Consider the following 27,500-nt stretch of genomic DNA (forward strand, 5'->3'; position numbering starts at 1 on the left):
CAGAACAAAAATCGCGTTATAAAACAAATACAAAACAGGATACGAACTCCAACACACGAAAGACAATCACGCACAAAACAGAAAGGGAAACCAGAGGGTTAAATAAGGAACATAATCATGAGATGGGAACCAGGTGTGTAAAACAGACAAAACAAATGGAAAACTGAAACATGGATCGGTGGCAGCTAGAAAGCCGGTGACGTCGACCGCCAAACGCCCCCCGAACAAGGAGAGGCACCAACTTCGGCGGAAGTCGTGACAGACACTTTTGCAGAAAAACCCCACAAACAACAAACACTTTTACACTCATCATTTTCTGCTGCTGCTCTGTTCTTTATTTTACTCTTATTATTATCTATCCTGATGTCTAGTCACTTTACCCTGCCTTCATGTACATATCTACCTCAAATACCTGATTATTATCTATCCTGATGTCTAGTCACTTTACCCTGCCTTCATGTACATATCTACCTCAAATACCTGATTATTATCTATCCTGATGTCTAGTCACTTTACCCTGCCTTCATGTACATATCTACCTCAAATACCTGATTATTATCTATCCTGATGTCTAGTCACTTTACCCTGCCTTCATGCACATATCTACCTAAAATACCTTATTATCTATCCTGATGTCTAGTCACTTTACCCTGCCTTCATGTACATATCTACCTAAAATACCTGATTATGATCTATCCTGATGTCTAGTCACTTTACCCTGCCTTCATGTACATATCCACCTCAAATACCTGATTATTATCTATCCTGATGTCTAGTCACTTTACCCTGCCTTCATGCACATATCCACCTAAAATACCTGATTATGATCTATCCTGATGTCTAGTCACTTTACCCTGCCTTCATGTACATATCTACCTAAAATACCTGATTATTATCTATCCTGATGTCTAGTCACTTTACCCTGCCTTCATGTACATATCTACCTAAAATACCTGATTATTATCTATCCTGATGTCTAGTCACTTTACCCTGCCTTCATGTACATATCTACCTCAAATACCTGATTATTATCTACCCTGATGTCTAGTCACTTTACCCTGCCTTCATGTACATATCTACCTCAAATACCTGATTATTATCTATCCTGATGTCTAGTCACTTTACCCTGCCTGTACATATCTACCTCAAATACCTTATTATTATCTATCCTGATGTCTAGTCACTTTACCCTGCCTTCATGTACATATCTACCTCAAATACCTGATTATTATCTATCCTGATGTCTAGTCACTTTACCCTGCCTTCATGTACATATCTACCTCAAATACCTGATTATTATCTATCCTGATGTCTAGTCACTTTACCCTGCCTTCATGTACATATCTACCTCAAATACCTGATTATTATCTATCCTGATGTCTAGTCACTTTACCCTGCCTTCATGTACATATCTACCTAAAATACCTGATTATTATCTATCCTGATGTCTAGTCACTTTACCCTGCCTTCATGTACATATCTACCTAAAATACCTTATTATTATCTATCTGTCACGCCCTGACCTTGGATATCCTTTTTATGTCTCTATTTTGGTTTGGTCAGGGCGTAAGTTGGGGTGGGAATTTCTATGTGTTGTGTTTCTATATAGCTCCACATTGATCTGGTACTGGTACACCCAGTATATAGCTCTACATTGATCTGGTACTTCCTGTATATAGCTCTACATTGATCTGGTACTGGTACTCCCTGTATATAGCTCTACATTGATCTGGTACTTCCTGTATATAGCTCCACATTGATCTGGTACTGGTACTTCCTGTATATAGCTCCACATTGATCTGGTACTGGTACTTCCTGTACATAGCTCCACATTGATCTGGTACTGGTACTTCCTGTACATAGCTCCACATTGATCTGGTACTCCCTGTACATAGCTCCACATTGATCTGGTACTGGTACTTACTGTACATAGCTCCACATTGATCTGGTACTGGTACTTCCTGTACATAGCTCTACATTGATCTGGTACTGGTACTTCCTGTACATAGCTCTACATTGATCTGGTACTGGTACTTCCTGTACATAGCTCCACATTGATCTGGTACTGGTACTTCCTGTACATAGCTCCACATTGATCTGGTACTGGTACTTCCTGTACATAGCTCCACATTGATCTGGTACTGGTACTTCCTGTACATAGCTCCACATTGATCTGGTACTGGTACTTCCTGTACATAGCTCCACATTGATCTGGTACTGGTACTTCCTGTATATAGCTCCACATTGATCTGGTACTGGTACTTCCTGTACATAGCTCCACATTGATCTGGTACTGGTACTTCCTGTATATAGCGCCACATTGATCTGGTACTGGTACTTCCTGTACATAGCTCCACATTGATCTGGTACTGGTACTTCCTGTACATAGCTCCACATTGATCTGGTACTGGTACTTCCTGTACATAGCTCCACATAGATCTGGTACTGGTACTTCCTGTACAAAGCTCCACATTGATCTGGTACTGGTACGTCCTGTACATAGCTCCACATTGATCTGGTACTGGTACTTCCTGTATATAGCTCCACATTGATCTGGTACTGGTACTTCCTGTATATAGCTCCACATTGATCTGGTACTGGTACTTCCTGTACATAGCTCCACATTGATCTGGTACTGGTACTTCCTGTACATAGCTCCACATTGATCTGGTACTGGTACTTCCTGTATATAGCTCCACATTGATCTGGTACTGGTACTTCCTGTACATAGCTCCACATTGATCTGGTACTGGTACTTCCTGTATATAGCGCCACATTGATCTGGTACTGGTACTTCCTGTACATAGCTCCACATTGATCTGGTACTGGTACTTCCTGTACATAGCTCCACATTGATCTGGTACTGGTACTTCCTGTACATAGCTCCACATTGATCTGGTACTGGTACTTCCTGTATATAGCTCCACATTGATCTGGTACTGGTACTGGTACTTCCTGTATGTAGCTCCACATTGATCTGGTACTGGTACTTCCTGTATATAGCTCCACATTGATCTGGTACTGGTACTTCCTGTACATAGCTCCACATTGATCTGGTACTGGTACTTCCTGTATATAGCGCCACATTGATCTGGTACTGGTACTTCCTGTACATAGCTCCACATTGATCTGGTACTGGTACTTCCTGTATATAGCGCCACATTGATCTGGTACTGGTACTTCCTGTATATAGCTCCACATTGATCTGGTACTGGTACTTCCTGTACATAGCTCCACATTGATCTGGTACTGGTACTTCCTGTATATAGCTCCACATTGATCTGGTACTGGTACTTCCTGTACATAGCTCCATTCTTGTGTGTTTTATTCCTCCTGTGTTACCATTTTTCTTTTTATTATAATTTTGTAACTCTGCAACATTGGGAAAGGCTCGTAAGTAAGCATTTCACGTAAATAGTACAGCTGTTGTATTCGGCCTATATGAAAAATCATTCATTTGATTTGATAGGAAATTACATGTGGTTGATATTCCCACTAGCCTATGCCTACACCAATCAAATGCTTTGAGATAGCGAGAAATAGTGAAAAATAGTGAAGGAGTGCACACTTCAGGAGAAAATGGTTTGTATTTTCAAAGGTAGTGGGCCCTGAAGGTTGTGTGGAGCTAGAGGAAGATTGACTTGTGATTGGTTACTTACGCAGATGACGCGGCTGGGAGAGCCAATAGACGAACCCGGTGGAGAGATGGAGGTCTCTGACAGACGTCTGTGCTGTGAAAAGAAAGAAAAGAAAGAGCAATGAGGGTAAAAAAATCTATTGTCAAAATGTTTCTCATTCCAGACGCCGTTTGTTTCTGTAGAGTAGAGTGAAATCTGTGTTCTATAGAGTGATATCTGTGTCCTGTAGAGTAGAGTGAAATCTGTGTTCTGTAGAGTAGAGTGATATGTGTTCTATAGAGTGATATCTGTGTCCTGTAGAGTAGAGTGAAATCTGTGTTCTGTAGAGTAGAGTGATATGTGTTCTATAGAGTGATATCTGTGTCCTGTAGAGTAGAGTGATATCTGTGTTCTGTAGAGTAGAGTGATATCTGAGTTCTTTAGAGTAGAGTGATATCTGTGTTCTGTAGAGTAGAGTGATATCTGAGTTCTTTAGAGTAGAGTGATATCTGAGTTCTTTAGAGTAGAGTGATATCTGAGTTCTGTAGAGTAGAGTGATATCTGTGTTCTTTAGAGTAGAGTGATATCTGAGTTCTTAGAGTAGAGTGATATCTATAGAGTGATATCTGAGTTCTGTAGAGTAGAGTGATATCTGTGTTCTTTAGAGTGATATCTGTGTCCTGTAGAGTAGAGTGAAATCTGTGTTCTGTAGAGTAGAGTGATATGTGTTCTATAGAGTGATATCTGTGTCCTGTAGAGTAGAGTGATATCTGTGTTCTGTAGAGTAGAGTGATATCTGTGTTCTTTAGAGTAGAGTGATATCTGTGTTCTGTAGAGTAGAGTGATATCTGAGTTCTGTAGAGTAGAGTGATATCTGAGTTCTTTAGAGTAGAGTGATATCTGAGTTCTTTAGAGTAGAGTGATATCTGTGTTCTGTAGAGTAGAGTGATATCTGAGTTCTTTAGAGTAGAGTGATATCTGAGTTCTTTAGAGTAGAGTGATATCTGTGTTCTGTAGAGTAGAGTGATATCTGTGTTCTGTAGAGTAGAGTGATATCTGTGTTCTGTAGAGTAGAGTGATATCTGTGTTCTGTAGAGTAGAGTGATATCTGTGTTCTGTAGAGTAGAGTGATATCTGTGGTTGTCTCACCCTGAGTCTTCTCTCTGCTCTGGCCGCCTGCTTACACAAAGGATGCCACACTTCACCACCTGACAGAGAGAGAGAGACAGAGAGAGACAGAGAGAGACAGAGGGCAAGAGACAGAGAGAGAGAGACAGAGAGAGAGAGACAGAGAGAGAGAGACAGAGAGGAAGACAGAGAGAGAGTCCTTGTGATGTTTATAAGTCAGTGATGCTGTATGTGTGTGTGTGTGTGTGTGTGTGTGTGTGTGTGTGTGTGTGTGTGTGTGTGTGTGTGTGTGTGTGTGTGTGTGTGTGTGTGTGTGTGTGTGTGTGTGTGTGTGTGTGTGTGTGTGTGTGTGTGTGTGTGTGTGTGTGTGTGTGTGTGTGTGTGTGTGTGTGTGTGTGTGTGTGTGTGTGTGTGTTACCATGCAGGTACATTTCTTCTCCCTCTGTGAACATCATGTGACAGCGGGCACAGCGGGCACAGGTAGGGTGGTAGTGTTTCCCCCCTGCCTGGAGAGAGAAAGAGAGAGAGCGACACAGAGAGAGAGAGACACACACAGAGCGACAGAGAGAGAGAGACACACACAGATAGAAACAGAGACAAAGAGACACAGAGAGATTAATTTCTCTATTTTTTGTGTTTTTAAGATGAGATAAACACTCATATCTAAAAATAATTCAAGAAAAGTGATGAACAACAACTACAACTCAATAAGACGTTTTGACTCTCGCTAGCTACACAACAAAAACCTAGCTAGTTAGCTACACAACAAAAACCTAGCTAGTTAGCTACACAACAAAAACCTAGCTAGTTAGCTACACAACAAAAACCTAGCTAGTTAGCTACATAACAAAAACCTAGCTAGTTAGCTACACAACAAAAACCTAGCTAGTTAGCTACACAACAAAAACCTAGCTAGTTAGCTACACAACAAAAACCTAGCTAGTTAGCTACACAACAAAAACCTAGCTAGCAGGCTAACAAGCCTGCCAGAAAAATTTAGCAAGGGAAGTTAATACAACTACATTAAATGACCAAACTGAGTGAGTAAATCAAAAAGGAGCACGGACTATAACATTAAACATATCTTCTGAGTCCATTCTCTACCGTCAAGAGGCCAAAAATGACACAACGAGGAAAGCTTTTAAACAGAAACTACTAAAGGGGAGGCCATTCTTAATCTGGTTAAAAATCAACAAGGAGGCTATCTTGATAGATAAAAACATCTTCCTCTGTGCCACATACATTCCCCCCTCAGAGTCACCCTACTTCAATGAAGAGACTTTCTCCATTCTAAAGGGGGAGACTAGTCACGTTCAGGCCCAAGGCAACGTACTGGTCTGTGGAGACCTGAATGCTAGAACAGCAGAAGAACTAGACACTATTAACAGTCAAGGGGACAAACACCTACCAGGAAGCAACAACCCTTCCCTCCCCACATACCCCCCATAGAAACAACTATGACAAAGTGAAAAACAAAAATGGAGTACAGCTCCTGAAGCCCTGTTGAACACTGGGTCTGTACATAGTCAATGTCAGACTAAGAGGGGACTCTTTTGGTAAGTACACTTGAAGTCGGAAGTTTACATTCACTTAGGTTGGAGTCATTAAAACTCGTTTTTCAACCACTCCACACAACTATAGTTTTGGCTGGTCGGTTAGGACATCTACTTTGTGCATGACAAGTAATATTTCCAACAATTGTTTACAGACAGATTATTTCACTGTTTCACAATACCAGTGGATCAGAAGTTTGCATACACTAAGTTGACTGTGACCTTTAAACAGCTAAGTTGATCTTTAAACAGCTTGGAAAATTCCAGAAAATGATGTCATGGCTTTAGAAGCTTCTGATTGGCTCAAATGATGTCAATTAGCCTATTGGAGGTGTACCTGTGGCTGTATTTCAAGGCCTAACTTCAAACTCAGTGCCTCTTTGCTTGATATCATGGGAAAATCAAAGAAATCAGCCAAGACTTCAGAAAATAAATTGTAGACGTCCAAAAGTCTGGTTCATCCTTGGGAGCAATGTCCAAACGCCTGAAGGTACCACGTTCATCGGTACAAACAATAGTACGCAAGTATAAACACCACGGGACCACGCAGCCGTCATACCGCTCAGGAAGGAGACGTGTTCTGTCTCCTAGAGATGAACATACTTTGGTGTGAAAAGTGCAAATCAATCCCAGAACAACAGCAAAGGACCTTGTGAAGATGCTGGAGGAAACAGGTACAAAAGTATCTATATCCACAGTAAAATGAGTCCTATATCGACATAACCTGAAAGGCCGCTCAGCAAGGAAAAAGCCACTGCTTCAAAACCGCCATAAACCGCCAAAACCGCCATTTTCAACTGCACATGGGGAAAAGATTGTACTGTTTGGCCATAATGACCATCGTTGTGTTTGGAGGAAAAAGGGGAGGCTTGTAAGCACGGGAGTGGCTGCATCATGTTGTGGGGGTGCTTTGCTGACATTTCACATTCTTCAAGTAAAGTGGTGATCCTAACTGACCTAAGACAGTGAATTTTTACTAGGATTAAATGTCAAGAATTGTGAAAAACTGAGTTGAAATGTACTTGGCTAAGGTGTATGTAAACTTCTGACTTCAACTGTACACCTCATCCCTTGGCAGCAGTACTGTAGGTAACAACACATCCGCCACGCTGATCCTCAATACATGGGACCCTCAGGGGTGTGTGCTCAGTCCCTTCCTGTACACTCATGACAGCATGGCCAGGTGCGACTCCAACACCATCATCAAGTTTGCAGATGACACAACAGTGGTAGGCCTGATCACCAACAACGATGACAACAACTTCTCCCTCAACGTGATCAAGACAAAGGGGATGATTGTGGACTACAGGAAAAGGAGGACCGAGCACACCCCCATTCTCATTGACGGGGCTGAAGTGGAGCAGATTGAGAGCTTCAAGTTCCTTGGTGTCCACATCAAAGGCACAACTCGTGATTTGTAGACTTCAAGAAAGCATTTGATTCAATTTGGCACAAAGGTATTTTTATAGACTAATAGAAAGTAGCATTGGAAGGAAAACATATGATGTTATTAAATCAATGTACACTAAAAACAAATGTGCAGTTAAAATTGGCAACAAGCAAACAGACTTCTTCTCTCAGGGACGGGGAGTGAAACAGGGCTGCCCAATAAGTCCAACACTGTTGAACATCTACATTAATGAATTGACAAACACATTAGAATAATCTGCTGCACCTCGTCTCACCCTACACCACACTGAAATCAAGTGTCTGCTGTACGCAGATGACCTGGTGCTGCTGTCTCCCACTAAAGAGGGGTTACAGCAGCACCTAGATCGTCTTTACAGGTTCTGTCAGACCTGGGCTCTGACGGTTAACCACAGGTTATGTTGGACCTGGCCTTTAACGGTTAATCACAGGTTCTGTCAGACCTGGGCTCTGACGGTTAACCACAGGTTATGTTGGACCTGGCCTTTAACGGTTAATCACAGGTTCTGTCAGACCTGGGCTCTGACAGTTAACCTGAAAAAAAACAATACAATTATATCCAGTTGTATTAGAACACCCAAAACAACAAGTATCTAGGATTAAATATCAACAACACAGGTAGCTTTCACATGGCTGTGAACGAGCTGAGAGACAAAGCAAGAAGAGCATTCTATGCCATTAAAAGGAACATTCAAATCTAAATTCCAATCCAGAATCTGGCTCAAAATGTTCCAATCAGTAATACAACCAATTGCTCTATATGGCAGTGAAGTATAGGGTCCACTCTCTAATAATGAATTCACCAAATGGGACAAACATCCAATTGAAATATTGCATGCAGAGTTTTGCCAGACTGTATTGCAAGAGCAAAGAAAACCTCCAAATAACGCATGTAGATCAGAACTGGGCCAACACCCCCTGCTCATTCAAATAGAAAAAAGAGACATCACATCTTACAACCATCTAAAAACAAGTGACTTCAAGACATTTCATCACACAGCCCTACAATGTCAAGAGATGAAACAAGAGAAGAGTCCCCTCAGCCAGCTGGTTCTGAGGCTCAGTTCACTCACCTAAACCAACCCCATAGAGCCTGAGAAAATCTGGCCCAACCAAATCATCACAAAACAAAACAAAATATATCACCTATTGGAAAGACACCACAAAAAATCTAAGTAAACGTCAATGCGATTTGGCTCTAAACAGACAGTACTATGTGGCAGACTATCTGACCACTGTGACTGATAGAAAACTGAGGAAAACATTGACTAGGTACAGACTCAGTGAGCACAGTCTGGCTATAGAGACCTGGTCATCACAGACAAACCTGGCTGCCCAGCTGTTCTCACTCTGACCCCAGGAAGAGGTAGAGACATGGATGCATTTCCTATTACACTGTGACAAATACTCAGATCTAAGAGAATCCTTATTTCCCAAAATTATCATTCAGTACAAAGAATTTGAAAATATAAAATATATATATTGGGTGAAACGCCCAAAAAAACCTGGAGAAGAGTCCCCTAAGCAAGCTGGTCCTGGGGCTCTGTTCACAAACACAAACACACCCCACAGAGCCCCAGGACAGCAGCACAATTAGACCCAACTAAATCATGAGAAAACAAAAAGATGATTACTTGACACATTGGAAAGAATTAACAAAAAAAACAGAGCAAACTAAAATGCTATTTGGCCCTACACAGAGAGTACAGAGTGGCAGAATACCTGACACCCGTGACTGACCAAAACTTAAGGAAAGCTTTGACGATGTACAGACTCAGTGAGCATAGCCTTGCTATTGAGAAAGGCCGCCGTAGGCAGATATGGCTCTCAAGAAAAGACAGGCTATGTGCTCACTGCTCACAAAATGAGGTGGAAACTAAGCTGCACTTCCTAACCTCCTGTCCAATGTATGACCATATTAGAGAGACATATTTCCCTCAGATTACACAGATCAACAAAGAATTCGAAAACAAACCCAATTTTGATAACTCCCATATCTACTGGGTGAAATTCCACAGTGTGCCATCACAGCAGCAAGATATGTGACCTGTTGCCACAAGAAAAGGGCAACCAGTGAAGAACAAACACCATTGTAAATACAACCCATATTTATGCTTATTTATTTTCCCTTGTGTACTTCAACCATTTTAAAATTGTTACAACACTGTATATATACAGTGGGGAGAACAAGTACTGTATTTGTTACACTGCCGATTTTGCAGGTTTTCCTACTTACAAAGCATGTAGAGGTCTGTAATTTGTATTATAGGTACACTTCAACTGTGAGAGACGGAATCTAAAACAAAAATCCAGAAAATCCAATTGTATGATTTTTAAGTAATTAATTTGCATTTTATTGCATGACATAAGTATTTGATACATCAGAAAAGCAGAACTTAATAATTGGTACAGAAACCTTTGTTTGCAATTACAGAGATCATATGTTTTCTGTAGTTCTTGACCAGGCTTGCACACACTGCAGCAGGGATTTTGGCCCACTCCTCCATACAGACCTTCTCCAGAACCTTCAGGTTTCGGGGCTGTCGCTGGACAATACGGACTTTCAGCTCCCTCCAAAGATTTTCTATTGGGTTCAGGTCTGGAGACTGGCTAGGCCACTCCAGGACCTTGAGATGCTTCTTACGGAGCCACTCCTTAGTTGCCCTGGCTGTGTGGTTCAGGTCGTTGTCATGCTGGAAGACCAAGCCATGACCCATCTTCAATGCTCTTACTGAGGGAAGGAGGTTGTTGACCAAGATCTCGTGATACATGGCCCCATCCATCCTCCCCTCAATAGGGTACAGTCGTCCTGTCCCCTTTGCAGATAGCTAATCATCCTAATCGTCAGTTACCAGTGGTCTCCTACTTAATAATAGCTAATCATCCTAATCGTCAGTTACCAGTGGTCTCCTACTTAATGATAGCTAATCATCCTAATCGTCAGTTACCAGTGGTGTCCTACTTAATGATAGCTAATCATCCTAATCGTCAGTTACCAGTGGTCTCCTACTTAATGATAGCTTATCATCCTAATTGTCAGTTACCAGTGGTCTCCTACTTAATGATAGCTTATCATCCTAATCGTCAGTTACCAGTGGTCTCCTACTTAATGATAGCTTATCATCCTAATCGTCATTTAACAGTGGTCACCAGTGGTCTTCTACTTAATGATAGCTAATCATCCTAATTGTCATTTAACAGTGGTCACCAGTGGACTCCTACTTAATGATAGCTAATCATCCTAATCGTCAGTTACCAGTGGTCTCCTATTTAATGATAGCTTATCAGTGGGATAATAATGATGGTTCTCATAACGACCCTCTTTTCAACAGCTCCTACTATGAGGACTCCTCCCAAATGGCACCCTATTCCTAGGTAGTGAACTAGGACCCATAGGGCTCTAGTCAAAAGTAGGACACTATGTTGGGAAAAGGGTGCCATTTGGGACATAGCATGAGCTCTGCCTTCCTACAGTAATTAGCACAACAATCCCTCTGGGTCACCTAAACACATTATAAAGAGAGGGTGAGGCAGGTGAGGAGGTGTCAGAGAGAGAGATGGAGGGAGGGAGAAAGAGAGAGATGAGATGTAGAGCGTGTATTTGAAATAATGAGTGTGTATGTGTGTGTGAGAGATAGCGAGAGATTGCCTAAGCTGCATGTAATGTGAGGTTCCTGTACAGATCAGTGTAATGTTCATTTCCTCTACAAGATCAGTGTAATGTTCATTTCCTCTACAGATCAGTGCTTCCTCTGTCAGTCTCAGGTGTCAATTGGGAATAACTGGTAATATTGACAGCTCATGTTAAAAGGAACCACCAGCTTTCATATGTTCTCATGTTCTGAGCAAGGAACTGAAACGCTTTTTTACATGGCACATATTGCACTTTTACTTTCTTCTCCAACACTTGTTCTCTTCTTGTTTTTTCATTATTTAAACCAAATTGAACATGTTTTATTATTTATTTGAGACTAAATGTATTTTATTTATGTATTATATTAAGTTAAAATAAAAGTGTTTATTGTTCATTTTGTATTGTTGTAATTGTCATTAATTACAAATATATATAAAAATCGGCCGATTAATCGGACGCACGCACACGCAGGGCAGCAGATGAAGCCAGGCATGTTGTAGAAGCTGTTAATAACCCAGAGAGAGACTGATGGAGAGGAGAGGTGAGAGGAGGTGAGGAGAGGACAGTTTGGTCCCCAGGGGGAGTGTGTATGAGTGCTCACCTCCAGTACCCGTCCACTGATGTATCTGCTGCACGTCTCACACTTAACCCCAAACTGGGCGTGGTAATCAGACTCACAGTACGGCACGTTGTCCCTGAAACACAAAGGGTTAAACACCCAATCAAAGGTGTGTGTGTGGTGTGTCTGTTTGTGTGTGTGTGTGGTGTGTATGTTTGTGTGTGTGGTGTGTCTGTTTGTGTGTGTGTGTGTGTGTCTTTGTGTGTGTGTGTGTGTGTGGTGTGTCAGTTTGTGTGTGTGTGTGGTGTATCTGTTTGTGTGTGTGGTGTATCTGTTTGTGTGTGTATGTGGTGTGTCTGTTTGTGTGTGTGTGTGGTGTGTCTGTTTGTGTGTGTGTGTGTGGTGTGTCTGTTTGTGTGTGTGTGTGTGTGTGGTATGTATGTTTGTGTGTGTGTGTGGTGTGTCTGTTTGTGTGTGTGGTGTGTCTGTTTGTGTGTGTGTGTGGTGTGTCTGTTTGTGTGTGTGTGTGTGTGTGTGGTGTGTCTGTGTGGTGTGTCTGTGTGTGTGTGTATGTTTGTGTGTGTGTGTGGTGTGTCTGTGTGTGTGTGTGTGTGTGGTGTGTCTGTGTGTGTGTGTGTGTGGTGTGTATGTTTGTGTGTGTGTGTGGTGTGTCTGTTTGTGTGTGTGTGTAGTGTGTCTGTTTGTGTGTGTGTGTGGTGTCTGTTTGTGTGTGTGTGTGGTGTGTATGTTTGTGTGTGTGTGTGTGTGTGTGTGTGTGTGGTGTGTCTGTGTGTGTGTGTGTGTGGTGTGTATGTTTGTGTGTGTGTGTGTGGTGTGTCTGTGTGTGTGTGTGTGGTGTGTCTGTGTGTGTGTGTGTGTGTGGTGTGTCTGTGTGTGTGTGTGTGTGGTGTGTCTGTTCGTGTGTGTGTGTGTGTGGTGTGTCTGTGTGTGTGTGGTGTGTGTATGTTTGTGTGTGTGTGTGGTGTGTATGTTTGTGTGTGTGTGTGTGTGTGTGTCTGTGTGTGTGTGTGGTGTGTATGTTTGTGTGTGTGTGTGTGTGGTGTGTCTGTGTGTGTGTGTGTGTGGTGTGTCTGTTTGTGTGTGTGTGTGGTGTCTGTTTGTGTGTGTGTGTGGTGTGTATGTTTGTGTGTGTGTGTGTGTGTGTGGTGTGTCTGTGTGTGTGTGTGTGTGGTGTGTATGTTTGTGTGTGTGTGTGTGTGTGTGGTGTGTCTTTGTGTGTGTGTGTGTGTGTGGTGTGTCTGTGTGTGTGTGTGTGTGTGTGGTGTGTCTGTGTGTGTGTGTGTGTGTGTGTGGTGTGTCTGTGTGTGTGTGTGTGTGGTGTGTCAGTTCGTGTGTGTGTGTGTGGTGTGTCTGTGTGTGTGTGGTGTGTGTATGTTTGTGTGTGTGTGTGGTGTGTATGTTTGTGTGTGTGTGTGTGTGTGGTGTGTCTGTGTGTGTGTGTGGTGTGTATGTTTGTGTGTGTGTGTGTGTGGTGTGTCTGTGTGTGTGTGTGTGGTGTGTCTGTTTGTGTATATATAGTACAAGTCAAAAGTTTAGACACACATTCATTCCTTGGGTTTTCTTTATTTGTAATATTTTCTACATTGTAGAATAACATTAAAACTATGAAATAACACGTCGTAACCAAAATAGTGTTAAAATATATTTTATATTTGAGATTCTTCAAAGTAGCCACCCATTGCCTTGATGAAAGCTTTGTACAGCTTTGCACACCTCTTGGCATTCTCTCAACCAGCTTCATGAGGTAGTCACCTGGAATGCATCTCAAATCTAAAATATATTTTGATTTGTTTAACACTTTTTGGGTTACTACATGATTCACATCATGATTCACATGTGTTATTTCATAGTTTTGATGTCTTCACTATTATTTCAAAATGTATAAAGTAGTAAAAATAAAGAACGTCTGTACGTCTGAGTGTGTGTGTGTGTGTGTGTGTGTGTGTGTGTGTGTGTGTACTGACTTGCTGATGTATTCCCCAGTGAGGACCATGTTGCAGGTTAGACACTTGAAGCAGCTGACATGCCACTGTTTCTCCAACGCCAGCAGAGACTGTCCCTGTTTTATATCCTCTCCACACCCTGAACAGTCTGGAGAGAGGAAGGAGGGAGATGGGGAGAGGGAGGTGGAGAGGATGAGGGAGGGGGGAGAGAAGGGGACAGGGAGGCAGAGGGAGAGCGGGAGAGAGAGGGGGGGACATGGAGAGAGAGGAGGGAGAGTGGAGGGGGAGAAAGAGGTGAAGAAAAGTGGTGAGAATTAGGGGGATAAGTGAAAAGAAGCGAGCGGGGGACAAACCCGAGGGGCTAATGGATCTATACCCAACAATGTGTGTGTCAACTCAGTGTATCAGCCCTATACCTGCAGACCCCTAAAGGGGGTGTGGTCTAGGGGTTGGTTCTAGAATGTGTCACCCTAAAGGGGTGTGGTCTAGGGGTTGGTTCTAGAGTGTGTCACCCTAAATGGGTCTGGTCTAGGGGTTGGTTCATGATTGATCCACCCTAAAGGGGTGTGGTGGAGGAATAGGGGTTGGTTCTTGATTGGGTCACCCTAAAGGGGTGTAGTCTCGGGGTTAGTTCTAGATTGTCACCCTAAAGGGGTGTGGTTTAGGGGTTGATTCTAGATTGGGTCATACGAAAGGGGTGTGGTCTAGAGGTTAGTTCTAGATTGGTTCCAAGTAGAGTTCCTCTCAGATCCACCAGTACCTGAATACCCTAGACCTGATCCGAGACCTGAGCGGGTCTGAATCCAGAATTCAAATTAATGTCACAGGTCTAGGTCAGGTCTGATATGATTGTCACGGGTCTCGTGTAATTTTAACTGACTTGTCCGGAAGGGACCGCACAGATCCGAATGCGACTGCTGCAGTACAGAGAGAAAGCAATTGTATAATTTATGCTCCTGCTCTTGCTTTTCACAAGAGTGGCGCGTGGTGCGTGTAGCTAGCTAGCTTAACTAGCTTCTCGTTCCGGTTTGATGCAGTCCAAGACAAGTACCACATAATCATCGTGGACGATAAATAACCTAGCTATTGCAGCTATTATTCTACTATAGCGTGAGTCAGGTTGGTTGGTTGCTGTCTTTCATCTCTCCCTTCCTCCTCCCTGCTCCCCATGTCAGTTGCTCACAGTACAGCCCCTCCCCCACTTGCTAGAATGGCATCTCTCTCCCTCCTCTCATGCTTTATCAGCTCCAGTTAACAAAGTAGCTTAAAAAAGGACTTTTCTGCTGCTTCCCTCACTAGGACTGGGCCTGGACCTGACCAGGTCTACATGGGGCAGTCTAGTTGTCCTCGGGTCCATTCAGAACGGGTTTCTATATTCAACAATAAATACATGCATACATTGGGTCCGGGAGGGAATACTCCAGGTCCAAGTCTCCAGGTCATGAGGGCGGGACTTACGGCTGGGTCCATGGATCTTGATTGGTTCGCTGGAGGTGACGAGTGTGTGAGAACATTGTTGACACACACAGTCCTTCCCACTGAACGTCACTCTGTCTCCGATAGGGAACGGCTTCCTGAACGGGGGAGATACACACGGATTAAATACACATTTGCGTACACATCAAATCAAATCAAATCAAATTTTATTTGTCACATACACATGGTTAGCAGATGTTATTGCGAGTGTAGCGAAATGCTTGTGCTTCTAGTTCCGACAATGCAGTAATAACGAACAAGTAATCTAACTAACAATTCCAAAAAACTACTGTCTTATACACAGTGTAAGGGGATAAAGAATATGTACATAAGGATATATGAATGAGTGATGGTACAGAGCAGCATAGGCAAGATACAGTAGATGATATCGAGTACAGTATATACATATGAGATGAGTATGTAAACCAAGTGGCATAGTTAAAGTGGCTAGTGATACAAGTATTACATAAGGATGCAGTCGATGATATAGAGTACAGTATATACGTATGCATATGAGATGAATAATGTAGGGTAAGTAACATTATATAAGGTAGCATTGTTTAAAGTGGCTAGTGATATATTTACATCATTTCCCATCAATTCCCATTATTAAAGTGGCTGGAGTTGAGTCAGTGTCATTGACAGTGTGTTGGCAGCAGCCACTCAATGTTAGTGGTGGCTGTTTAACAGTCTGATGGCCTTGAGATAGAAGCTGTTTTTCAGTCTCTCGGTCCCAGCTTTGATGCACCTGTACTGACCTCGCCTTCTGGATGACAGCGGGGTGAACAGGCAGTGGCTCGGGTGGTTGATGTCCTTGATGATCTTTATGGCCTTCCTGTAGCATCGGGTGGTGTAGGTGTCCTGGAGGGCAGGTAGTTTGCCCCCGGTGATGCGTTGTGCAGACCTCACTACCCTCTGGAGAGCCTTACGGTTGAGGGCGGTGCAGTTGCCATACCAGGCGGTGATACAGCCCGCCAGGATGCTCTCGATTGTGCATCTGTAGAAGTTTGTGAGTGCTTTTGGTGACAAGCCGAATTTCTGCAGCCTCCTGAGGTTGAAGAGGCGCTGCTGCGCCTTCTTCACGATGCTGTCTGTGTGAGTGGACCAATTCAGTTTGTCTGTGATGTGTATGCCGAGGAACTTAAAACTTGCTACCCTCTCCACTACTGTTCCATCGATGTGGATGGGGGGGTGTTCCCTCTGCTGTTTCCTGAAGTCCACAATCATCTCCTTAGTTTTGTTGACGTTGAGTGTGAGGTTATTTTCCTGACACCACACTCCGAGGGCCCTCACTTCCTCCCTGTAGGCCGTCTCGTCGTTGTTGGTAATCAAGCCTACCACTGTTGTGTCGTCCGCAAACTTGATGATTGAGTTGGAGGCGTGCGTGGCCACGCAGTCGTGGGTGAACAGGGAGTACAGGAGAGGGCTCAGAACGCACCCTTGTGGGGCCCCAGTGTTGAGGATCAGCGGGGAGGAGATGTTGTTGCCTACCCTCACCACCTGGGGGCGGCCCGTCAGGAAGTCCAGTACCCAGTTGCACAGGGCGGGGTCGAGACCCAGGGTCTCGAGCTTGATGACGAGCTTGGAGGGTACTATGGTGTTGAATGCCGAGCTGTAGTCGATGAACAGCATTCTCACATAGGTATTCCTCTTGTCCAGATGGGTTAGGGCAGTGTGCAGTGTGGTTGAGATTGCATCGTCTGTGGACCTATTTGGGCGGTAAGCAAATTGGAGTGGGTCTAGGGTGTCAGGTAGGGTGGAGGTGATATGGTCCTTGACTAGTCTCTCAAAGCACTTCATGATGACGGATGTGAGTGCTACGGGGCGGTAGTCGTTTAGCTCAGTTACCTTAGCTTTCTTGGGAACAGGAACAATGGTGGCCCTCTTGAAGCATGTGGGAACAGCAGACTGGTATAGGGATTGATTGAATATGTCCGTAAACACACCGGCCAGCTGGTCTGCGCATGCTCTGAGGGCGCGGCTGGGGATGCCGTCTGGGCCTGCAGCCTTGCGAGGGTTAACACGTTTAAATGTCTTTCTCACCTCGGCTGCAGTGAAGGAGAGACCGCATGTTTTCGTTGCAGGCCGTGTCAGTGGCACTGTATTGTCCTCAAAGCGGGCAAAAAAGTTATTTAGTCTGCCTGGGAGCAAGACATCCTGGTCCGTGACTGGGCTGGATTTCTTCCTGTAGTCCGCGATTGACTGTAGACCCTGCCACATGCCTCTTGTGTCTGAGCCGTTGAATTGAGATTCTACTTTGTCTCTGTACTGGCGCTTAGCTTGTTTGATAACCTTGCGGAGGGAATAGCTGCACTGTTTGTATTCAGTCATGTTACCAGACACCTTGCCCTGATTAAAAGCAGTGGTTCGCGCTTTCAGTTTCACACGAATGCTGCCATCAATCCACGGTTTCTGGTTAGGGAATGTTTTAATCGTTGCTATGGGAACGACATCTTCAACGCACGTTCTAATGAACTCGCACACCGAATCAGCGTATTCGTCAATGTTGTTGTCTGACGCAATACGAAACATCTAAACATCTCCCAGTCCACGTGATGGAAGCAGTCTTGGAGTGTGGAGTCAGCTTGTTCGGACCAGCGTTGTCAGACCTCAGCGTGGGAGCCTCTTGTTTTAGTTTCTGTCTGTAGGCAGGGATCAACAAAATGGAGTCGTGGTCAGCTTTTCTGAAAGGGGGGCGGGGCAGGGCCTTATATGCGTTGCGGAAGTTAGAGTAACAATGATCCAAGGTTTTTCCAGCCCTGGTTGCGCAATCGATATGCTGATAAAATTTAGGGAGTCTTGTTTTCAGATTAGCCTTACCGCTACAATGAATGCAGCCTCCGGATAAATCGTTTCCAGTTTGCAGAGTTAAATAAAGTTAGTTCAGAGCCATCGATGTGTCTGCTTGGGGGGGGGATATATACGGCTGTGATTATAATCGAAGAGAATTCTCTTGGTAGATAATGCGGTCTACATTTGATTGTGAGGAATTCTAAATCAGGTGAACAGAAGGATTTGAGTTCCTGTATGTTTCTTTCATCACACCATGTCACGTTGGCCATAAGGCATACGCCCCCGCCCCTCTTCTTACCAGAAAGATGTTTGTTTCTGTCGGCGCGATGCGTGGAGAAACCCGCTGGCTGCACCGCTTCGGATAGCGTCTCTCCAGTGAGCCATGTTTCCGTGAAGCAGAGAACGTTACAGTCTCTGATGTCCCTCTGGAATGCTACCCTTGCTCGGATTTCATCAACCTTGTTGTCAAGAGACTGGACATTGGCAAGAAGAATGCTAGGGAGTGGTGCACGGTGTGCCCGTCTCCGGAGTCTGACCAGAAGACCGCTTCGTTTCCCTCTTTTTCGGAGTCGTTTTTTTGGGTCGCTGCATGGAATCCACTCCGTTGTCCTGTTTGTAAGGCGGAACACAGGATCCGCGTCGCGAAAAACATATTCTTGGTCGTACTGATGGTGAGTTGACGCTGATCTTATATTCAGTAGTTCTTCTCGACTGTATGTAATGAAACCTAAGATGACCTGGGGTACTAATGTAAGAAATAACACGTAAAAAAACAAAAAACTGCATAGTTTCCTAGGAACGCGAAGCGAGGCGGCCATCTCTGTCGGCGCCGGAAGTACTGTGTGCACACTAACAGAATGTTAGTGTGCTGTCAGGCAGAGGAGAACACAAGCATGCACACACACACACACACACACGCACACACACACACACATACAGTGCGCCCAGGGAAGCCACATGGTCATTGTCCTCACCACTGAACAGCCAACAATCTCACGCTTTGCTGGGATGATTACACACACACAAATGGTTTCACTGTGACTGAGGAAATAAACTCTAAAGCCCAGCTTTAGATACATGCAGGAATAACCCCTTACTTTACCCAGAAAAGGCTGTGTGTATATTTGATGTGTGAGAGCAGGTATCATGTCTTTGGTTGTGAGGAAGATGTCATTGGATGGCCTACAGAATGTTAGTGTGCTGTCAGGCAGAGGAGAACACGGTTTGGATGGCCTACAGAATGTTAGTGTGCTGTCAGGCAGAGGAGACCATGGTTTGGATGGCCTACAGAATGTTAGTGTGCTGTCAGGCAGAGGAGGACATGGTTTGGATGGCCTACAGAATGTTAGTGTGCTGTCAGGCAGAGGAGAACACGGTTTGGATGGCCTACAGAATGTTAGTGTGCTGTCAGGCAGAGGAGACCATGGTTTGGATGGCCTACAGAATGTTAGTGTGCTGTCAGGCAGAGGAGAACACGGTTTGGATGGCCTACAGAATGTTAGTGTGCTGTCAGGCAGAGGAGGAGAACATGGTTTGGATGGCCTACAGAATGTTAGTGTGCTGTCAGGCAGAGGAGACCATGGTTTGGATGGCCTACAGAATGTTAGTGTGCTGTCAGGCAGAGGAGACCATGGTTTGGATGGCCTACAGAATGTTAGTGTGCTGTCAGGCAGATGAGGAGAACACGGTTTGGATGGCCTACAGAATGTTAGTGTGCTGTCAGGCAGAGGAGGAGAACATGGTTTGGATGGCCTACATAATGTTAGTGTGCTGTCAGGCAGAGGAGGAGAACATGGTTTGGATGGCCTACAGAATGTTAGTGTGCTGTCAGGCAGAGGAGGACAACATGGTTTGGATGGCCTACAGAATGTTAGTGTGCTGTCAGGCAGAGGAGACCATGGTTTGGATGGCCTACAGAATGTTAGTGTGCTGTCAGGCAGAGGAGGACAACATGGTTTGGATGGCCTACAGAATGTTAGTGTGCTGTCAGGCAGAGGAGGACAACATGGTTTGGATGGCCTACAGAATGTTAGTGTGCTGTCAGGCAGAGGAGACCATGGTTTGGATGGCCTACAGAATGTTAGTGTGCTGTCAGGCAGAGGAGAACACGGTTTGGATGGCCTACAGAATGTTAGTGTGCTGTCAGGCAGAGGAGGAGAACATGGTTTGGATGGCCTACATAATGTTAGTGTGCTGTCAGGCAGAGGAGGAGAACATGGTTTGGTTGGCCTACAGAATGTTAGTGTGCTGTCAGGCAGAGGAGGACAACATGGTTTGGATGGCCTACAGAATGTTAGTGTGCTGTCAGGCAGAGGAGGACAACATGGCTTGGATGGCCTACAGAATGTTAGTGTGCTGTCAGGCAGAGGAGGACAACATGGTTTGGATGGCCTACAGAATGTTAGTGTGCTGTCAGGCAGAGGAGAACATGGTTTGGATGGCCTACAGAATGTTAGTGTGCTGTCAGGCAGAGGAGGAGAACACAGTTTGGATGGCCTACAGAATGTTAGTGTGCTGTCAGGCAGAGGAGGAGAACACAGTTTGGATGGCCTACAGAATGTTAGTGTGCTGTCAGGCAGAGGAGGACATGGTTTGGATGGCCTACAGAATGTTAGTGTGCTGTCAGGCAGAGGAGGAGAACACAGTTTGGATGGCCTACAGAATGTTAGTGTGCTGTCAGGCAGAGGAGACCATGGTTTGGATGGCCTACAGAATGTTAGTGTGCTGTCAGGCAGAGGAGGACATGGTTTGGATGGCCTACAGAATGTTAGTGTGCTGTCAGGCAGAGGAGAACACGGTTTGGATGGCCTACAGAATGTTAGTGTGCTGTCAGGCAGAGGAGACCATGGTTTGGATGGCCTACAGAATGTTAGTGTGCTGTCAGGCAGAGGAGAACACGGTTTGGATGGCCTACAGAATGTTAGTGTGCTGTCAGGCAGAGGAGGAGAACATGGTTTGGATGGCCTACAGAATGTTAGTGTGCTGTCAGGCAGAGGAGACCATGGTTTGGATGGCCTACAGAATGTTAGTGTGCTGTCAGGCAGAGGAGACCATGGTTTGGATGGCCTACAGAATGTTAGTGTGCTGTCAGGCAGATGAGGAGAACACGGTTTGGATGGCCTACAGAATGTTAGTGTGCTGTCAGGCAGAGGAGGAGAACATGGTTTGGATGGCCTACATAATGTTAGTGTGCTGTCAGGCAGAGGAGGAGAACATGGTTTGGATGGCCTACAGAATGTTAGTGTGCTGTCAGGCAGAGGAGGACAACATGGTTTGGATGGCCTACAGAATGTTAGTGTGCTGTCAGGCAGAGGAGACCATGGTTTGGATGGCCTACAGAATGTTAGTGTGCTGTCAGGCAGAGGAGGACAACATGGTTTGGATGGCCTACAGAATGTTAGTGTGCTGTCAGGCAGAGGAGGACAACATGGTTTGGATGGCCTACAGAATGTTAGTGTGCTGTCAGGCAGAGGAGACCATGGTTTGGATGGCCTACAGAATGTTAGTGTGCTGTCAGGCAGAGGAGAACACGGTTTGGATGGCCTACAGAATGTTAGTGTGCTGTCAGGCAGAGGAGGACAACATGGTTTGGATGGCCTACATAATGTTAGTGTGCTGTCAGGCAGAGGAGGAGAACATGGTTTGGTTGGCCTACAGAATGTTAGTGTGCTGTCAGGCAGAGGAGGACAACATGGTTTGGATGGCCTACAGAATGTTAGTGTGCTGTCAGGCAGAGGAGGACAACATGGCTTGGATGGCCTACAGAATGTTAGTGTGCTGTCAGGCAGAGGAGGACAACATGGTTTGGATGGCCTACAGAATGTTAGTGTGCTGTCAGGCAGAGGAGAACATGGTTTGGATGGCCTACAGAATGTTAGTGTGCTGTCAGGCAGAGGAGGAGAACACAGTTTGGATGGCCTACAGAATGTTAGTGTGCTGTCAGGCAGAGGAGGAGAACACAGTTTGGATGGCCTACAGAATGTTAGTGTGCTGTCAGGCAGAGGAGGACATGGTTTGGATGGCCTACAGAATGTTAGTGTGCTGTCAGGCAGAGGAGGAGAACACAGTTTGGATGGCCTACAGAATGTTAGTGTGCTGTCAGGAAGAGGGGGACATGGTTTGGATGGCCTACAGAATGTTAGTGTGCTGTCAGGCAGAGGAAACCATAGTTTGGATGGCCTACAGAATGTTAGTGTGCTGTCAGGCAGAGGAGGAGAACATGGTTTGGATGGCCTACAGAATGTTAGTGTGCTGTCAGCCAGAAGAGGAGAACACGGTTTGGATGGCCTACAGAATGTTAGTGTGCTGTCAGGCAGAGGAGGACAACATGGTTTGGATGGCCTACAGAATGTTAGTGTGCTGTCAGGCAGAGGAGGACAACACGGTTTGGATGGCCTACAGAATGTTAGTGTGCTGTCAGGCAGAGGAGGACAACACGGTTTGGATGGCCTACAGAATGTTAGTGTGCTGTCAGGCAGAGGAGGACAACATGGTTTGGATGGCCTACAGAATGTTAGTGTGCTGTCAGGCAGAGGAGGACAACATGGTTTGGATGGCCTACAGAATGTTAGTGTGCTGTCAGGCAGAGGAGGACAACATGGTTTGGATGGCCTACAGAATGTTAGTGTGCTGTCAGGCAGAGGAGGACAACATGGTTTGGATGGCCTACAGAATGTTAGTGTGCTGTCAGGCAGAGGAGGACAACATGGTTTGGATGGCCTACAGAATGTTAGTGTGCTGTCAGGCAGAGGAGGACAACATGGTTTAGATGGCCTACAGAATGTTAGTGTGCTGTCAGGCAGAGGAGACCATGGTTTGGATGGCCTACAGAATGTTAGTGTGCTGTCAGGCAGAGGAGGACAACATGGTTTGGATGGCCTACAGAATGTTAGTGTGCTGTCAGGCAGAGGAGGACAACATGGTTTGGATGGCCTACAGAATGTTAGTGTGCTGTCAGGCAGAGGAGAACAACATGGTTTGGATGGCCTACAGAATGTTAGTGTGCTGTCAGGCAGAGGAGAACATGGTTTGGATGGCCTACAGAATGTTAGTGTGCTGTCAGGCAGAGGAGGAGAACACAGTTTGGATGGCCTACAGAATGTTAGTGTGCTGTCAGGCAGAGGAGGACATGGTTTGGATGGCCAACAGAATGTTAGTGTGCTGTCAGGCAGAGGAGGAGAACACAGTTTGGATGGCCTACAGAATGTTAGTGTGCTGTCAGGCAGAGGAGGACATGGTTTGGATGGCCTACAGAATGTTAGTGTGCTGTCAGGCAGAGGAGGACATGGTTTGGATGGCCTACAGAATGTTAGTGTGCTGTCAGGCAGAGGAAACCATTGTTTGGATGGCCTACAGAATGTTAGTGTGCTGTCAGGCAGAGGAGACCATGGTTTGGATGGACTACAGAATGTTAGTGTGCTGTCAGGCAGAGGAGGAGAACATGGTTTGGATGGCCTACAGAATGTTAGTGTGCTGTCAGGCAGATGAGGAGAACACGGTTTGGATGGCCTACAGAATGTTAGTGTGCTGTCAGGGAGAGGAGGAGAACATGGTTTGGATGGCCTACAGAATGTTAGTGTGCTGTCAGGCAGAGGAGGAGAACATGGTTTGGATGGCCTACAGAATGTTAGTGTGCTGTCAGGCAGAGGAGGACAACATGGTTTGGATGGCCTACAGAATGTTAGTGTGCTGTCAGGCAGAGGAGGACAACATGGTTTGGATGGCCTACAGAATGTTAGTGTGCTGTCAGGCAGAGGAGGACAACATGGTTTGGATGGCCTACAGAATGTTAGTGTGCTGTCAGGCAGAGGAGGACAACATGGTTTGGATGGCCTACAGAATGTTAGTGTGCTGTCAGGCAGAGGAGGACAACATGGTTTGGATGGCCTACAGAATGTTAGTGTGCTGTCAGGCAGAGGAGGAGAACATGGTTTGGATGGCCTACAGGTTTGTGCTGTCAGGCAGAGGAGGACAACATGGTTTGGCCTACAGAATGTTAGTGTGCTGTCAGGCAGAGGAGGACAACATGGTTTGATGGCCTACAGAATGGATGTTAGCTGTCAGGCAGAGAATGGTTTGGATGGCCTACAGAATGTTAGTGTGCTTAGTGTGGTCAGGCAGAGGAGGACAACATCAGGCAGAGGAGAGACAACATGGTTTGGATGGCCTACAGAATGTTAGTGTGCTGTCAGGCAGAGGAGGACAACATGGTTTGGATGGCCTACAGAATGTTAGTGTGCTGTCAGGCAGAGGAGGACAACATGGTTTGGATGGCCTACAGAATGTTAGTGTGCTGTCAGGCAGAGGACACAACATGGTTTGGATGGCACAGGGCCTACAGAATGTTAGTGTGCTGTCAGGCAGAGGAGGACAACACGGTTTGGATGGCCTACAGAATGTTAGTGTGCTGTCAGGCAGAGGAGGACAACATGGTTTGGATGGCCTACAGAATGTTAGTGTGCTGTCAGGCAGAGGAGGACAATGGCATGGTTGCTGTCAGGCAGAGGAGGACAACATGGCCTACAGAATGTTAGTGTGCTGTCAGGCAGAGGAGGACAACATGGTTTGGATGGCCTACAGAATGTTAGTGTGCTGTCAGGCAGAGGAGGACAACATGGTTTAGATGGCCTACAGAATGTTAGTGTGCTGTCAGGCAGAGGAGATCATGGTTTGGATGGCCTACAGAATGTTAGTGTACTGTCAGGCAGAGGAGGACAACATGGTTTGGATGGCCTACAGAATGTTAGTGTGCTGTCAGGCAGAGGAGGACAACATGGTTTGGATGGCCTACAGAATGTTAGTGTGCTGTCAGGCAGAGGAGACCATGGTTTGGATGGCCTACAGAATGTTAGTGTGCTGTCAGGCAGAGGAGGACAACATGGTTTGGATGGCCTACAGAATGTTAGTGTGCTGTCAGGCAGAGGAGGACAACATGGTTTGGATGGCCTACAGAATGTTAGTGTGCTGTCAGGCAGAGGAGTACAACATGGTTTGGATGGCCTACAGAATGTTAGTGTGCTGTCAGGCAGAGGAGAACATGGTTTGGATGGCCTACAGAATGTTAGTGTGCTGTCAGGCAGAGGAGGAGAACACAGTTTGGATGGCCTACAGAATGTTAGTGTGCTGTCAGGCAGAGGAGGACATGGCCTACAGAATGTTAGTGTGCTGTCAGGCAGAGGAGGAGAACACAGTTTGGATGGCCTACAGAATGTTAGTGTGCTGTCAGGCAGAGGAGGACAACATGGTTTGGATGGCCTACAGAATGTTAGTGTGCTGTCAGGCAGAGGAGGAGAACATGGTTTGGATGGCCTACAGAATGTTAGTGTGCTGTCAGGCAGAGGAGACCATGGTTTGGATGGCCTACAGAATGTTAGTGTGCTGTCAGGCAGAGGAGGACAACATGGTTTGGATGGCCTACAGAATGTTAGTGTGCTGTCAGGCAGAGGAGGACAACATGGTTTGGATGGCCTACAGAATGTTAGTGTGCTGTCAGGCAGAGGAGGACAACATGGTTTAGATGGCCTACAGAATGTTAGTGTGCTGTCAGGCAGAGGAGATCATGGTTTGGATGGCCTACAGAATGTTAGTGTACTGTCAGGCAGAGGAGGACAACATGGTTTGGATGGCCTACAGAATGTTAGTGTGCTGTCAGGCAGAGGAGGACAACATGGTTTGGATGGCCTACAGAATGTTAGTGTGCTGTCAGGCAGAGGAGACCATGGTTTGGATGGCCTACAGAATGTTAGTGTGCTGTCAGGCAGAGGAGGACAACATGGTTTGGATGGCCTACAGAATGTTAGTGTGCTGTCAGGCAGAGGAGGACAACATGGTTTGGATGGCCTACAGAATGTTAGTGTGCTGTCAGGCAGAGGAGTACAACATGGTTTGGATGGCCTACAGAATGTTAGTGTGCTGTCAGGCAGAGGAGAACATGGTTTGGATGGCCTACAGAATGTTAGTGTGCTGTCAGGCAGAGGAGGAGAACACAGTTTGGATGGCCTACAGAATGTTAGTGTGCTGTCAGGCAGAGGAGGACATGGTTTGGATGGCCTACAGAATGTTAGTGTGCTGTCAGGCAGAGGAGGAGAACACAGTTTGGATGGCCTACAGAATGTTAGTGTGCTGTCAGGCAGAGGAGGACATGGTTTGGATGGCAACAGAATGTTTGGCTGTCATGGCCTACAGAATGTTAGTGTGCTGTCAGGCAGAGGAGGAGAACATGGTTTGGATGGCCTACAGAATGTTAGTGTGCTGTCAGGCAGAGGAGACCATGGTTTGGATGGCCTACAGAATGTTAGTGTGCTGTCAGGCAGAGGAGGACAACATGGTTTGGATGGCCTACAGAATGTTAGTGTGCTGTCAGGCAGAGGAGGACAACATGGTTTGGATGGCCTACAGAATGTTAGTGTGCTGTCAGGCAGAGGAGGACAACATGGTTTAGATGGCCTACAGAATGTTAGTGTGCTGTCAGGCAGAGGAGATCATGGTTTGGATGGCCTACAGAATGTTAGTGTACTGTCAGGCAGAGGAGGACAACATGGTTTGGATGGCCTACAGAATGTTAGTGTGCTGTCAGGCAGAGGAGGACAACATGGTTTGGATGGCCTACAGAATGTTAGTGTGCCAGGCAGAGGAGACCATGGTTTGGATGGCCTAGAATGTTAGTGTGCTGTCAGGCAGAGGAGGACAACATGGTTTGGATGGCCTACAGAATGTTAGTGTGCTGTCAGGCAGAGGAGGACAACATGGTTTGGATGGCCTACAGAATGTTAGTGTGCTGTCAGGCAGAGGAGACAACATGGTTTGGATGGCCTACAGAATGTTAGTGTGCTGTCAGGCAGAGGAGAACATGGTTTGGATGGCCTTGTTAGTGTGCTGTCAGGCAGAGGAGGAGAACACAGTTTGGATGGCCTACAGAATGTTAGTGTGCTGTCAGGCAGAGGAGGACATGGTTTGGATGGCCTACAGAATGTTAGTGTGCTGTCAGGCAGAGGAGGAGAACACAGTTTGGATGGCCTACAGAATGTTAGTGTGCTGTCAGGCAGAGGAGGACATGGTTTGGATGGCCAACAGAATGTTAGTGTGCTGTCAGGCAGAGGAGACCATGGTTTGGATGGCCTACAGAATGTTAGTGTGCTGTCAGGCAGAGGAGGAGAACATGGTTTGGATGGCCTACAGAATGTTAGTGTGCTGTCAGGTAGAGGAGACCATGGTTTGGATGGCCTACAGAATGTTAGTGTGCTGTCAGGCAGAGGAGGACAACATGGTTTGGATGGCCTACAGAATGTTAGTGTGCTGTCAGGCAGAGGAGGACAACATGGTTTAGATGGCCTACAGAATGTTAGTGTG

The 27,500-nt window shown here is 45.7% G+C and overlaps 1 protein-coding gene across 1 annotated transcript in view; it reads right to left on the reverse strand.

The window, feature by feature from the left end:
* Window positions 1–27,500, reverse strand: part of LOC112235245 (actin-binding LIM protein 3-like) — a 117,292-nt gene that overhangs the window by 31,622 nt on the left and 58,170 nt on the right. The window contains exons 4-9 of the mRNA XM_042303011.1: window positions 15,342–15,457; window positions 13,905–14,031; window positions 11,962–12,055; window positions 5,164–5,251; window positions 4,767–4,825; window positions 3,660–3,731 (exon numbers count right to left, since the gene is read on the reverse strand). Of these exons, the coding sequence (XP_042158945.1) occupies window positions 3,660–3,731; window positions 4,767–4,825; window positions 5,164–5,251; window positions 11,962–12,055; window positions 13,905–14,031; window positions 15,342–15,457 (556 nt within the window). The remainder of the gene's footprint in view (window positions 1–3,659; window positions 3,732–4,766; window positions 4,826–5,163; window positions 5,252–11,961; window positions 12,056–13,904; window positions 14,032–15,341; window positions 15,458–27,500) is intronic.

This window comes from Oncorhynchus tshawytscha, linkage group LG21, assembly GCF_018296145.1.
Source record: "Oncorhynchus tshawytscha isolate Ot180627B linkage group LG21, Otsh_v2.0, whole genome shotgun sequence".
NCBI classification, from domain to species: Eukaryota; Metazoa; Chordata; class Actinopteri; order Salmoniformes; family Salmonidae; genus Oncorhynchus; species Oncorhynchus tshawytscha.